Genomic DNA, 15,638 nt, shown 5'->3' with positions numbered 1-15,638 from the left:
CCTTTGATTTTTCCTTGACTGGAACCTCTCTGCCTTCTGCTGAACTTGTGACTCAGTACCCTTCCCTACAGACCACAGCAGACGGAGCGGGAATAAGGAGCCTGTAGCACAAGATGCGTGGCAGCAACAGATTCAGTTTTAATTGAACTCACAGCACTTCAAAGACTTGACACAGAACAGCTCAGGCCTGTCGGTCGGTCGGACGGAGGTCACTGCTACACACACACTGTCCCGCTGTTCCTCAACCTCAGGTCTCAATAAAAAAAAACATTTACATCAAGATGACATGTTTGTTTTACTTTATTTCCCTGCGAAAGTAAATGGTTCAGAGAAATCTATAAGTAGTACTTAAGAAAGGACACACCAGTTTCCTGTAAAGGATGACGATAAGAGCTTGGCCAAAGTAGAAAACCACTGGATCCCCAAAATAGAGCCGGGGCACCCATGTGAAGAGCATCTGATGTATGAGCACAAATGACAGAAGTACAATAGAGCTAATTTAGCATTCAATCTCAGTGAGTTTTACAAGTACTTTCCTCCTCGCATGGTTATTGGGAAATAAAGAACCACATTTTCTTTCTTCAACTTTTTGATGTTTGCACATGACCTAAAATGGAATATAATCAACCGTTGTGACCACCATAAAAAAATGGATTAACATGTTCTTATAAGAAAATAATAATGAACTGTATGACCTGTGAAACAACATGTTGAAGCTGAAATCCAGTGCACACATTTGGTGAGCTTAGGGGCTTTCTGGGTTGGGGTTTCTCGGATGTGCTGTTCAAACTGATTTTAATGTGGCGCTCCACAATGATCTCAGGTGGTAACCTAGGCCTACAGTTTGTGGCCAAAAGGTTGGTTTCTTGTTTTGATGAACATTTGTTCATAAAACACAGTTCTATTCCCTGCTCAAACAAATTTTATGAGACACTACATTTCTCCTATAATATTCCCTCAGTTTCTCAAAATCACTTCTGACAAACACGGTTTCAAAAGGACATCAGGGTATATCAAGAATATACTTCAATGACTATAAAATGACAACCTTCCCAGGGCTGCACTAAAGTACACTGGACACTTTGGGTGACATTTCGTAGGTTGACAATTATACAGTTCGAATTTTGGAGTACTATTATATACATTCTGTAGCTTTCTTTGGGCTCAGGAAAAACCAAAGAACCACAATATATGTATGATGACAAAATGACAAACATAACTACAGCTCATCATCAAATCATAGCAAGGGAAAAAAGACACCAGAGAAACAACTTTCAAATCCCATTATATAATCTACAAAGAGCTTGGCTATATGATCACAGAATACAGCAGTTAGAAACTGCAAAGACACCGACAACAAGGCACCTTAAGCCACAATCCAAATGCTTCCATTGAAAACCCCCATCTGAGACTAGCAAATACAGTCCGCACATAATGAGTCAACATTATTAGCTCAGTGGTCTGTGGAGCACACTGCTCGTCAGACCTGGGTTCAAATACTATTTAGGGTATTTCAATTACTTTCAAAATACATTTCGAAGCAAGTATTTGGATATGTTTTCCTTGAAAATAAGTAGTTGAATATTGGAATGTACTTGAAAATACTCAAATACACAGACAAGTGCATTTAAATACTCAATGCATTCGAACCTGGTCCTATAGGTTTTTCAAAATAGTTTCAAATAGTAGGCTATTTATAGGAAACTATTAGAAAATACTTTCTAATACTTCAAATAGAAGTAGTTCATTTCTGCCACATTATTAGAAAATACTCAAACACAAAATAAAATAAGCATTTTACTAAATACTTAGATGCATGTACTGTATTTGAACCCAGGTCTGCTGCTTGTCTATTGGTTGAAGGAATTGTATGATACACTATACATAGGAAGATGGCTGCTCACACAAATTAGGGAGTAGGATAATAGCAATCAATTGCGTTTGATAGAACTATGGCCAGAATGTGTACATACAGTATGCTACTCTATGTGTGTTTGTTTATTTGAGTCTGTCTCCCGCTTTTCCCTGCTCTTTAGTTTAGTCCATGCAGCATATTTCAGGCCATGCTGGATTGTCAGACGAAACAGACTTTTTCTTCAAGGCACAGCAAGAGAGCACAATTACAAACCACAATCAGTTTACATTCAGTTTGGCATGGAAACCTTCTCTCCCTCGAGCAGCAAAACACTCGCAATACAAAACTAGCAAAGGTTACTGTATGATTGTGTTAAACAGTGAGATCAGCTGAGTCTTACGATGCATTAGAAACAGCGGTTTAGTTTGAATGGGTGGACATGAAGTATAACAATGTATACAACATTCGCAACATGTAGTGGCGAGGATGACTGGTTTGGACTACTGAAACCATGATGCAATAGGGTACTATTAGTATATTTTCAAGACTATTTTTGCTGCCGGACCTTTACGCACAACGTTTTTAAAACCCAAGTAAATTGGAGATAATGTTCTGAAATGGAGGACTTCAGGTGCTACCTGAACTTGTCCAATAAGAGCACTCATTTTTGTTTTCTGTTCTGAATTTTTTTCTCCCATTTCCTTCTACTGAACACAACTATGATGTTCTCATAATAACAGTCATTGATAAACAATAATAAAGGGATGGTACTATACATACATTGTTATTAAACAATACACGCAGCCCGCCCCTCGCCCCTCAGCACAATAATATAACATACAACTGGCAAGTACAGAAGAGCAAGATAAGAACCTTGACAATAAATCCAACAGTATTAGGTCCCTTGTGCCTTCTCCTCCATAGGGTGTTAGAGCTCTGAGTTCCACTCTGCCCTCCCGCCGTCTGTCCTGTTCTCTCACTGCAGATGGCTTGATCACAACCCGCAACCCTCACCCTCTGCCTTGTAGAGCTCTACCACACCAGAGCCAGATCCCCTAGAGCCAATACCACTCTGTCTAGTAGGGTCATTTGGTTAAAACCCACTGAACTGGTGAAATTCACCCCTACTCCTTTCCTAGTGGCACACAAAGATAGTGTCCTTCTTCATTACACAGTCACTCCCAGTCAGGTCACATACAGTATGGTACAGTTCATTCACTTATAGAGGGAAAAAAGGGAGACAACCATGAAGCAGTCAGTCAGAAAACTACAGATGCACTTTTGTTTGAAGTATCCTCCGTATGGTTGATTTATGATGACAGCTTTAAGATGATGTCCCCACATCCCGCCACTGGGCTGGGGAAGAACCCATTTCAGCCTTTGGTTCCAAAGAACCTCCAAAGACACAATCCGAAAGGGTCTCTCGCAAACATGGTCCAGTCAGAGGGGCTGAGGTGATTGGATGAGGGTAAAAAAGGGTTTAAAAAAAAGCATCTTTCTCCCTTATAAAAAGACATATGCATGGAGGTCAGGGAGAGGGGGTGAGTCACTGGTAGCCCACTGGGCTGTCCATGAGGGGGCTGGAGTAATAGGGGTCTGGGGGGTCCTGGAGCTCTGTCTCGACAGTCTCAACCTGGTCCTCCTCCTCCTCCTCCTCTCTGTCCTGGGAGCTGGCCATGGTCCCGTAGCTCTGGTGAGCTGGGGAGGGCATGGGGGTCAGGCCTAGCTCTGGCTCCAGCAACACAGATGCCACAAACAGCTGAGGGGGAAGACACAGAGAAAGAGATAAGTTACTAATGACTCAAACTGAAATGACTCATACATATCTTCTAGTTATGAGCTTATTGTACAACTGTGTGAGGAATTGAGAGTGGTATGAATGAAGAAAGGCAGGTACATTGGAGGGGGTAGTGGAGGGGGTGGAGCTTCTCTCTGCATCAGCGAAGGCCCCTTCTGCTGGCTGGTCAGCAGACATCTGGTCAAACATCTGAAACACATTGGCTCAGCGATAATTAAGCCATTGAGGGCCAGTGCTCTACACCAACCAGGGAGGGGGGTGTCTCAAGAGCATAGCTGCACTGCTACAGCAGATGCTTAAATACCACCATCTCATAAAGACATAGCCCATGGTCAAAGTACTTAGGCTTAATAAATGACATTACATAGAGTTTATCGTCAAAAACTATAAAGGATCTGCTAGCCCAAACACCAGTACAGCACTATGTCCCATTGTTCATACTGTCGCTGACCTGGTAGCTTGATGACTTGTCAGGCTGTTTCCTAAGGCATAGGCCAAAGAGGGAGAAGACAAGGCAGGAGAGCAGCAACACAAAGGTGAAGAGGGTGATGGGACGCATTGGGCCTGGAGCACAAGAGAAGAACCACAATCAAGACCACATCACCATATATGACCACTCTAGCAGCCACTAAGTTATATCTGACTAACAGTGGGTAACCCACATGTATCGGTCTGTTTGATAGGCTACGGTAACAAGAACCAGGAAGTACCCAGTCTGAGCACAGAGAAGAACAGGAGCCAGAACATGCAGAGGATGGGCGCCACGATGACCTGGCTGATGGCTGCAGTGTGGATGCGCTGGTTGAGTTTGGTGGGCACGTAGGCATAGTAGATGTTGTAGCGGTCCACCATGTGTTTCAGGATCAGGTAGAGCAGCCCTGAGAGACAGACACACACAGAGAGACAGGCAACACAGAGCTGACTGATGATGACATATGCAGCCAATCACCTATTGTAAGTGCTAACTTCAGTCTAAAGCATAGTTGAGGTCAATTCAACTCCCATTCCTGTCGGTTGACTTCGGAATTTACTAGAATTTAGATGGAATTGACCCCAACTCTGGGCTACAGAGTGAATGACAGGTTAAAGACAGCATGCAGCTGAGCCCAGGCCTAGAACAATGTGGAAGGCAGGGGTCAAGGCCTGGAGAGTAGTAGTAATAGTAGCGGCTCTGGGCAGAGACAGGAGTGGAGTGGGCGTCTGGCTCACAGCTCGCTGTGTCTGAGCGTCTGGGACTACAGCACATTCACTTCACAGTCTGCACCAGGCTGGCAGCAGAGGTGATGAAGTTTACAGTATCAGGAGAGAGGCTCCCACTGAGCACACACACACACACACACAGGAAGGAGGCACACACACACACCCGGAGGAGGAAGAAGGTGAGAAGGAAAGATAAACGTGCTTCTTTAGCCTACACACACACACACACACACACACTCACCAAAGGGCATGATGATGGGACAGGTGATACTGTAAGTCATGCTAACAGCATAGATGCACATGGTCCAGGCATACTCCAGACCAAACTGGAACTCATAGGCCTGGCTCTGGAGAGACGGACAAAACACACAATTGAAAAAAAAGGTTATTTGATGCATCAAAGAAACACACAAATAGTACAGTAAAATACCGCTCCTCTCACCCGTTTGACGTGGATGCGCTCGGCCCCGGGCTTGGCGAAGCAGAGACGCAACGCATACACCATTAGGGCTGGGATACGCAGCAGCTCCATGGCCGTGCCGATCAGGCTGGACGTGATCACGTAGTTCACAAAGAACGCTCCGTTATCAGGCAGGAACACACACCTGCACACACAGGTGACATTTATTTAATTATTTTTTATTTCGTCATATCCAAATTGGTAGTTACAGTCTTGTCCCATCGCTGCAACTCTGGAGAGGCGAAGGTCGAGAGCCGTGCGTTCTCCAAAACACAACCCCGCCAAGCCGCACTGCTTCTTGACACAATGCACGCTTAACCCGGAAGCCAGCCGCACCAATGTGTCGGAGGAAACACTGTATACCTGGCAACCGTGTCAGCGTGCATGCGCCCGGCCCGCCACAGGAGTCACTACAGCGCGATGGGACAAGGACATCCCAGCCAACCAAACCCTCCCCTAACCCAGACGACGCTGGGCCAATTGTGCGTCGCCTCATGGTTCTCCCGGTCGCGGCCGGCTGCGACACAGCCCGGTATCGAACCAGGATCTGTAGTAACGCAGCTTGCACTGCGATGCAGTGTCTTAGACCGCTGCGCCACTCGGGAGGCCAGAGGTGACATATCTTAGAAGTGTGTTTACCATGGTAGTTCTGTCAAAGCTAGCTAAGCAGATGGTACCATAGCATTAGAGGGCCGGACAATTAGACTTACTCAAATTTAACATCCTTGTCTTCCAGGAAGTTGACATCAAACAGCCACCTGAAGAACAGATCCAGACTAGAGTAGGGCAAAGGTGAGAAAAGAAGCACAGGTATGTTAGAGCATAAGCACAGGATCTTGTAATCTCTGTAATGATCATAGCAGGGCGCTATAAATTATCTGTTACATGTCAGCATGTATGTTTCTATATTCATACCTGGATAGACCCAGTGAGGGCAGGATGATCACCATGAACACCAGCAGTACAAAGCACTTGTGCATCGTGATTTGGTTCTCACTGGATCTAAGGACACCACAACATAGACCATATTACAACAGAGGACATGTAGTTATAAAACACATGTTTTGAACATGCAGTACATGTTAGAATTTGAAATCATTTCAGGAGACAGAACACTAATGATAGAAGCGCACACAAACACAAATTGCACTCACTCACACACGACATTCAAAAAGCAACATCTCACATATTTAATAATTCAGTTTCAAATGCAAACAACTTAGTGAGCTCATTACCACGAGCAGAGCTTTTCACACCAATAACTGTAAACATTTGATTTCCATTAAGTCCTTCACAACATATGGGTGGGGGAGGTAATGTAAAGAGACAGTGCTCATAGGTGCCGTGTGAGGTTGTCTCCTCCGGATGCAGAGCTATTCTGCTCCTCAGTGCATAGTGACCACTGTGCATATCATTATCTCCACAGAAATCGCTATGACAACCTGACTAGAGAAATAATGCAGGCAAACAGAGCACACACAGAGAGAGAGAGAGAGAGAGAGAGAGAGAGAGAGAGAGAGAGAGAGAGAGAGAGAGAGAGAGAGAGAGAGAGAGAGAGAGCGACAGCGAGAAAAACTGTGAGAGGTATTGTGTAATTGAAGAGGGTCTGAGGAAGATGAATAAAGTGTTTTGTCTTTTCAGGGACAGAAGTGAGCCTTCGGTTGAGGAGAGTGTCAGGCAGTATCTGCTTGGCCTGCAGCAGTGCAGTACTCTACCTGGTCCAGTGAGACTCGAAGAAGGCTGAGTAATAGACTATGAAGGGCAGCAGGACAGAGAACGCCCAGAGCAAGAGAGTAGGGAAGAACTGAGTGATGATCGGGCTCTATGGGGAGAAACCAAAACCTCATGAGTTCATCATAATATAGTTTATTCTGGAAATACAGAGTTTATTTGCTTTTGTACAGCACCACCACCCCATTAGGCCCATTCAAGCACTGTAATTCAGAAATGAACTCTGACCCTCAGGCTGTCCACAGGCCGGGTGACGTTGAACCTGTCCATGGTATTGACGATGATGGCGGGAGTGGTGAGGAAGAAGAGGAGGAGGAAGAGGAGGATGTTGAGCAGGATGCAGCGGAGCCACCAGCGGGAGCCACACACTGAGAGGTTCTCCCTGGAGACACAGAGGTAAACACGGAGGTCACTGATCTATCCTGATGGACGGCTGACATGACTACTGTGTATATCCACAAAGTATGAATACAACAAAAACAACCCCTAATGTGGGAGGGAATAAAAAAACAAGACCACACTGGAGTGGATAACAGGTTGGATACAGCACACTCGAGTGCTCGGTTTCAGTTAGTCATTGGTCGACCCCAGAGCCTGTGAAAACACCAGGGAGCAGTGCTACTCCCTCCGCACGAACACACACAGCCAATGAGGCATGAAGCACAGTGAGCACCGCTTGGCAGGGCTGTCTCATTGGCTAATCCCCCCATACATACAGTGGGGAGAACAAGTATTTGATACACTGCCGATTTTGCAGGTTTTCCTACTTACAAAGCATGTAGAGGTCTGTAATTTTTATCATAAAAATCCAGAAAATCACATTGTATGATTTTTAAGTAATTAATTTGCATTTTATTGCATGACATAAGTATTTGATACATCAGAAAAGCATAACTTAATATTTGGTACAGAAACCTTTGTTTGCAATTACAGAGATCATATGTTTTCTGTAGGTCTTGACCAGGTTTGCACACACTGCAGCAGGGATTTTGGCCCACTCCTCCAGATCCTTCAGGTTTCGGGGCTGTCGCTGGGCAATACAGACTTTCAGCTCCCTCCAAAGATTTTCTATTGGGTTCAGGTCTGGAGACTGGCTAGGCCACGCCAGGACCTTGAGATGCTTCTTACGGAGCCACTCCTTAGTTGCCCTGGCTGTGTGTTTCGGGTAATTGTCATAATGGAAGACCCAGCCACGACCCATCTTCAATGCTCTTACTAAGGGAAGGAGGTTGTTGGCCAAAATCTTGCGATACATGGCCCCATCCATCCTCCCCTCAATACGGTGCAGTCGTCCTGTCCCCTTTGCAGAAAAGCATCCCCAAAGAATGATGTTTCCACCTCCATGCTTCACGGTTGGAATGGTGTTCTTGGGGTTGTACTCATCCTTCTTCTTCCTCCAAACACGGCGAGTGGAGTTTAGACCAAAAAGCTTTATTTCGGTCTCAGACCACATGACCTTCTCCCATTCCTCCTCTGGATCATCCAGATGGTCATTGGCAAACTTCAGACGGGCCTGGACATGCGCTGGCTTGAGCAGGGGGACCTTGCGTGCGCCGCAGGATTTTAATCCATGGCGGCGTAGTGTGTTACTAATGGTTTTCTTTGAGACTGTGGTCTCAGCTCTCTTCAGGTCATTGACCAGGTCCTGCCGTGTAGTTCTGGGCTGATCCCTCACCTTCCTCATGATCATTGATGCACCACGAGGTGAGATCTTGCATGGAGCCCCAGACCGAGGGTGATTGACCGTCATCTTGAACTTCTTCCATTTTCTAATAATTGCGCCAACAGTTGTTGCCTTCTCACCAAGCTGCTTGCCTATTGTCCTGTAGCCCATCCCAGCCTTGTGCAGGCCTACAATTTTATCCCTGATGTCCTTACACAGCTCTCTGGTCTTGGCCATTGTGGAGAGGTTGGAGTCTGTTTGATTGAGTGTGTTTACAGGTGTCTTTTATACAGGTAACGAGTTCAAACAGGTGCAGTTAATACAGGTAATGAGTGGAGAACAGGAGGGCTTCTTAAAGAAAAACTAACAGGTCTGTGAGAGCCGGAATTCTTACTGGTTGGTAGGTGATCAAATACTTATGTCATGCAATAAAATGCAAATTAATTACTTACAAATCATACAATGTGATTTTCTGGATTTTGGTTTTAGATTCCGTCTCTCACAGTTGAAGTGTACCTATGATAAAAATGACAGACCTCTACATGCTTTGTAAGTAGGAAATCCTGCAAAATCGGCAGTGTATCAAATACTTGTTCTCCCCACTGTATGTAACCTCAGAGGGGCTGATGGTTATCACTTCATTTCATTTTATAACTGATGTCAAATGGACTTTAGAACTACCAATGGACAATTTCACTGTAAAAAATAAAATCACGATCTAAGACATCTCACACTATTCTAAAAGCCATCTAATTTAATTGGTTAAATGGTTGAGTGGCCCTCTTGTAAGAGTAAGTAACACAGATTAACGACATGCGCACTGCAATTGATTTTCAAAGGTGATTTACAGTGCATTCGGAGAGTATTCAGTCCCCTTTACTTTTTCCACATTTTGTTACGTTACAGCCTGAATCTAAAATGGATTAAATTGTTTTTTTCCCACTCATCAATCTACACACAATACCCTATAAAAGACCAAGCAAAAACAGGTAGACATTTTTGCACATTTATTAAAAATATCACATTTACATAAGTATTCAGACCCTTTACTCAGTACTTTGTTGAAGCACCTTTGGCAGCGATTACAGCCTTGAGTCTTCTTGGGTATGATGCTACATGCTTGGCACACCTGTTTTTGGTGTGGTTCTCCCATTCTTGTCTGCAGATCCTCTCAAGCTCTGTCAGGTCTCTCCAGAGACGTTCGATGGGGTTCATGTCCGGGCTCTGGCTGGGCTACTCAAGGACATTGTCCCGAAGCCACTCCTGCGTTGTCTTGGCTGTGTGCTTAGGGTCGTTGTCCTGTTGGAAGGTGAACCTTCGCCCCAGTTTGAGCGCTCTGGAGCAGATTTTCATCAAGGATCTCTCTGTACTTTGCTCTGTTCATCTTTCCCTCGATACTGACTAGTCTCCCAGTCCATGCTGCTGAAAAACATCCCCACAGCATGATCCTGCCACCACCATGCTTCACCGTAGGGATGGTGCCTGGTTTCCTCCAGATGTGACGCTTGCCATTCAGGCCAAATAGTTCAATCTTGGTTTCATCAGACCAGAGAATCTTGTTTCTCATGGTCTGAGTCCTTTAGGTGCTTTTTGTGAAACTCCAAGTGGGCTGTCATGTGCCTTTTACTCTACCATAAAGGCCTGATTGGTGGAGTGCTGCAGAGATGCTTGTCCTTCTGGAAGGTTCTCCCATCTCCACAGAGGAACTCTGTTGCTCTGTCAGTGACCATCAGGTTCTGGTCACCTCCCTGACCAAGGCCCTTCTCTCCCGATTGCTCAGTTTGGCCGGGTGGCCAGCTCTAAGAAGAGTCTTGGTGGTTCCAAACTTCTTCCATTTAGGAATGATGGAGGCCACTGTGTTCTTGGGGACCTTCAATGATACAGAAATGTTTTGGTACCCTTCCCCAGATCTGTGCCTCGACACAATCCTGTCTCGGAGCTCTACGGACAATTCCTTGGTTTTTGCTCTGACATGCACTGTCAACTGTGGGACCTTATATAGACAGGTGTGTGCCTTTCCAAATCATGTCCAATCAATTAAACTTACCACAGGTGGACTCCAATCAAGCTGTAGAAACATCTCAAGGATGATCAATGGAAACAGGATGCACCTGAGCTCAATTTTGAGTCTCATAGCAAAAGCTCTGAATACTTATGTAAATAAGGTATCTGTTTTTTATTTTTAATACATTTGCAAAAATGTCAAAAAACCTGTTTTCTCTTTGTCATTATGGGTTATTGTGTGTACATTGATGATATTTGTAAAAAAATCTATTTTAGAATAAGGCTGTAATGTAACAAAAAAGTTAAGGGGTCTGAATACTTTCCGAATACACAGTATGCTTGAGCCGTCAAACGATGAACACAATCTGTGCAAACATCTTTAAAAGCCTGTTACTGTTACTAGCGCTGACCTTGCTGATAGCTATTTTCTTTCTCAATAAGTAGCTTACTATGACTGGGATACGCGGTTGTCTCTCTTTGCTACTAACTGTAATACTAACTGCTAATGCACTAACTGTAAGTCGCTCTGGATAGTAGCGTCTGCTAAATGACTAAAATCTAAATGTAAAAATGCAGGGCACTGCTTGTTAATATGTGCCAGTTTCAAATCCCGGCCTAAGTACAGTATATTTTAATTCATCTATCAGGTAAGATAAAGCTACTAAATAGTTTGATAACTTAACCAACGGGAGGGAATTTCTAGTCATAATCTGCTTTAGATAACCTCCCTCACTCACCAGATGATGTCGCTTGGTGCCGGGGCGTAGTCTACACCCCACCTGTGAGACTGAACTACCGTGGTGATGCTAGACTGCTGGGGTCTCTGACGGCAACGGACCCGGCTGTAGTCCTTGACAATACTGTAGGGAGAAACACAACACACATAGACACAAAGTCATCAGACAAAACAGGCAGAGACACACTCATGAACATATTCAATCAAACCCTGTAACAGGGATTTGGGAGAAAGTAAAAAAGATAATTTGGCACTGCGGGAGACTGCAGTACAGTGCATTACCATGTCACTCAGAGGTCAGGGGTCATAGTTTACTCACACAGCAGTCATCCTTTCATCCCGAAAGGTCACAAAGGCGATGCCCAGCCTCATGAGCGAGATACGATGCTTCTCTGCATTAAACTCATCAGTCAGTTTCTCCTCCAACTCACTGTAGTACTGCTCTGCATCCACCTGCAACGAGTTGAAAATATAGATTAGCTACATTCTGGTATTATTAATCAAGTCTTGTTGTATCCCTTATTGTATTTCAATTCAGACAGCTGCTCAAATCTAAATTTAGTTATTTAGTGCCATCCAGTGGCAATATGCAATCAATGCAACATAATTTCTATGACCAAGATTCACTGTAACATTTCTGTTACAAATGCACCTGCTCAAAGCTGCACACGTCACAGCAGAAGATGGTTGCACAGGGGTGGGTCTTAATCATGATCTTCCCCTCCTTCTGGGCCTTAGTGGTAAAATACAACCTTCCTTTCATCGCCTTCCGTCTGAAACACAACAACTCAAATCTGCACAAAACCACAAAAAAAAACGATTGAACTAATTTCTCCATATTGTCATAGTTACTGTACCTCTCAGAGTCCAGCCTCATCAGTTTGTGTACATTGAAGCAGAAGCGGAGGTCAGTGACAGTACAGCTGGGGTAGGCCTCACTAGAGTGGAGGGAAGAGGGAACAGAGTTAAACCACCTATCCACACCAGGTGTATTAGTATCAGCTGTAACTTGAAAGAGTAAGGAAAGTGGGAAGTAAACATTTAAGATTACTGGAAGTGTTTGGTGATGAGGCCTGGGTCTGAGATCTCTCTGGGGATGCAGGTGATCATGAGAGTCCTGGCCACCTGACAAAAAACAATATGTTTCACAATAATACAAGTAAGATGGTAACAATGCATTACACACACCAAAGGGAGTCTCTTTCAGTTTTCAGAGACAGTAACCTGACCATGTTGTAATCATTACACATTTGGCTAAGTTTGAGGAGCCGTCACACACCTTCTCGTCCTCTCTGTACTCCAGGCGTGAGGAGTGGTGGGCCATACACAGCACTGTGATGATGAAGTAGAGCAGAGCAAAGATACTGTGGAGCCACAGGAAGCTGTCCCTAACAGGAAAGAAAATAAAAGGCATTCCACATGACTGTTGGATAACCATGACGGTCTCAAGATATTCTTGAACATTTCTTGAAGAATTATGAATCCTCTGCAAAAAGAGAAGCCATAGCCCTTTGACCTACTTGGCAGGAAGATTAGCCACAGTCGTTCTTCCAAAATTTTCTGGATTATCCCCTATAGAAAAGACAACATAGGACAAATGTGTGTAATAGTTATTTTTATATAGTAAAGGGAGGGACTTTAAACACCCACACCAGTAGATATCCACTATTTACCAATGATGCACAAAGTATGATATATCTGGGCTTGAAGTGACAAATCTGAACTGCCCACTTTGTGCAAATCCGTGTAAATGCAGTGTCTTATGCTATGATATGAAATACAAATTATTTTCAGTCTACGTTTTGTTTCAGGGCTTGGTTTTATTTGAATGTTACCATCCAGCAGCATGGCAATGTTTATTAATCAGAAACAGCTGCAAAGTTATTCCTCTTCGTGACTGAGCCAAACAGCCTCGGGCCGCCTGAGCTATGGAGCAAACAAAAATACAGGGTGCACCTCTACTTTCATTTGCCAGAAAATTATCATAATCCATTTGACAAATTATCCATGTTCACATAGTTATGAGCTAGTCTGTATGAATTTTATAAAATGGTATAATTGCGTGATATGATTGCATTTTGCAAACCCGCTCCCACCGACACCAAGATGAATGGTTTTGACAACAAAAGTTTTGCTTCACTCTCCGCAAAATAAAATTCAAGGAAGTTCTAGATGGGTTAGCTGACAACGTCACGAAAACGATGTGCGCGGTTCCATGGGCAGTAGTCAGCGTGTTGTTGTGATTCTGGGTGGCCAGATTGCTAGCAAGAATGACAAGAAACTGCCATGTGGGGAATCGTTATTGTCTCGTTTCATATTGTTCTTGATACCATGTCTTGTTTTGAGGCGTTTTAACTGATTTAATGTCAACGCTAAAATGGCAAAAATTCGCTAGCTAGCTAACCAACAACTGTAACGATGTATTTGAGAGACAAGTACTCATGCAAATGTATGTTTTCAATAAACATAGGAGACAAAGTATAGTTTACATGTTGTCAACAATCTAAGCCAACCCAGTCTGTTTTGCCCCATAGTTGCACATGTGTCGGTTTTGTTGCTAAACAACCAACCTGTCTATAGTTACATTTCATTTGCGGCGTGCATGATCATGAACAAAGTCATTGTAGCTTATCAGTGTGGGTGGATGACAAGCGGAGCTTCACTGTTCATGTGCAGAACTTGATAAGGAAGCTCAAGATGAGAATAGGTTTTTATTACCGGCATAAGGCTTGTTTTTCTCTGAAGGCCAGGAAAGAGCTGGTAGGATGTACATTACTGGCGGCTTTAGATTTTAGTGATGTTATATACACTACCAGTCAAAGGTTTATTTATATAATATAATAATAATAATAATAATAATAATAATAATAATAATAATAATAATAATAAGCCATTTAGCAGACACTTTTATCCAAAGCGACTTACAGTCATGTGCGCATACATTTTTTTACGTATGGGTGGTCCCGGGGATCGAACCCACTACCCTGGCGTTACAAGCGCCATGCTCTACCAATTGAGCTACAGGCACACTTAACCAGCATGGCTACCACAGCATTCTGCAGCGATACAACATTCCCATCTGGTTTGGGCTTAGTGGGACTATAATTTCTTTTTCAACAGGACAAATCACCCAACACACCTCCAGGCTGTGTAAGTGCTATTTTACCAAGAAGGAGAGTGATGGAGTGCTGCATCAGATGACCTGGCCTCCACAATCCCCCGACCTCAACACAATTGAGGTGGTTTGGGATGAGTCGGACGGCAGAGTGAAGGAAAAGCAGCCAACAAGTGCTCAGCTTATGTGGGAACTCCTTCAAGTCTGTTGGAAAAGCATTCCAGGTGAAGCTGGTTGAGAGAATGCCAAGAGTGTGCAAAGCTGTCATCAAGGCAAAGGGTGGCTATTTGAAGAATCGCCAATATATTTTGATTCAACACTTTTTTGGTTACTACATGATTCAATGTGTTATTTCATAGTTTTGATATCTTCACTATTATTCTACAATGTAAAAAATTGTTTAAAAATAAATAAAATAAAAAAACTTGAATGAGTAGGTGTGTCCAAACTTTTGACTGGTACTGTATATGCAGGCCTCAACCACTACCCTGAGAGCACTTGATTCAGTATATCATGCAGCCCTCAGGTTCATTACCAATCAAAAACGTCTAACACATCATTGTGATCTCTACAGCGCCATTGGCTGGTCGTCATTGACCTTGCGTAGGCTTAAACACTGGAATACACTGATTTATACGGCCATACTGGGTAAAATGGCACTTTCTCTGTTCTTTTTTAATCAGGTCAGTAAATAAATTATCAATTACGGTCCCATTCTCATTTGCTTTTAACAATACCAAGAATTAGAACAGGTCATGGTAGAAATAGTTTTAGTTACTCAGCTCGGTGGTCCTGGAATTCTCTCCTGAACATTTTACAATGTGATGATCTAGTCATGTTGGTGGAGTTTAAACACTTGGTCGATGTAAATTTCATAGAAGAGTGTAATTGTCTTTAGGACAGCTGTTTTTTAGTTATGACATTTGTGTTTCTTTATGTAATATGTCATTGTTGTACTGTATGTGTGTCTATAGTTTTCTTCAATGTGTTAGTGTATGTAAGTTGTTTTGTCTGAAACTTTGTTCCCCCTGTTGCTGTTGGACCAGGTCTCTCTTGAAAATGGATTTTATCTCAAT

At 43.5% G+C, this 15,638-nt stretch overlaps 1 protein-coding gene across 2 annotated transcripts in view; it reads right to left on the bottom strand.

The window, feature by feature from the left end:
- Positions 1 to 282: 282 nt before the first annotated feature.
- tmem63c (transmembrane protein 63C) overlaps positions 283 to 15,638 on the bottom strand; it is a 46,333-nt gene continuing 30,977 nt past the window's right edge. For both annotated transcript variants that reach the window (XM_041855115.2, XM_041855116.2), the window contains exons 7-23: positions 12,968 to 13,019; positions 12,727 to 12,835; positions 12,499 to 12,572; positions 12,305 to 12,385; positions 12,100 to 12,220; positions 11,767 to 11,900; positions 11,449 to 11,571; positions 7,273 to 7,426; positions 7,029 to 7,135; positions 6,229 to 6,315; positions 6,024 to 6,089; positions 5,296 to 5,458; positions 5,095 to 5,200; positions 4,364 to 4,531; positions 4,105 to 4,217; positions 3,753 to 3,842; positions 283 to 3,614 (exon numbers count right to left, since the gene is read on the bottom strand). In XM_041855115.2, the coding sequence (XP_041711049.1) occupies positions 3,402 to 3,614; positions 3,753 to 3,842; positions 4,105 to 4,217; positions 4,364 to 4,531; positions 5,095 to 5,200; positions 5,296 to 5,458; positions 6,024 to 6,089; positions 6,229 to 6,315; positions 7,029 to 7,135; positions 7,273 to 7,426; positions 11,449 to 11,571; positions 11,767 to 11,900; positions 12,100 to 12,220; positions 12,305 to 12,385; positions 12,499 to 12,572; positions 12,727 to 12,835; positions 12,968 to 13,019 (1,961 nt within the window). In that variant the 3' untranslated portion in view covers positions 283 to 3,401. The remainder of the gene's footprint in view (positions 3,615 to 3,752; positions 3,843 to 4,104; positions 4,218 to 4,363; positions 4,532 to 5,094; positions 5,201 to 5,295; positions 5,459 to 6,023; positions 6,090 to 6,228; positions 6,316 to 7,028; positions 7,136 to 7,272; positions 7,427 to 11,448; positions 11,572 to 11,766; positions 11,901 to 12,099; positions 12,221 to 12,304; positions 12,386 to 12,498; positions 12,573 to 12,726; positions 12,836 to 12,967; positions 13,020 to 15,638) is intronic.

Source organism: Coregonus clupeaformis, chromosome 29, assembly GCF_020615455.1.
Source record: "Coregonus clupeaformis isolate EN_2021a chromosome 29, ASM2061545v1, whole genome shotgun sequence".
In the NCBI taxonomy this organism is placed as follows: Eukaryota; Metazoa; Chordata; class Actinopteri; order Salmoniformes; family Salmonidae; genus Coregonus; species Coregonus clupeaformis.
Note: the sequence above shows the minus strand (reverse complement) of the source record. Positions and strands in the feature narration are given on the sequence as shown.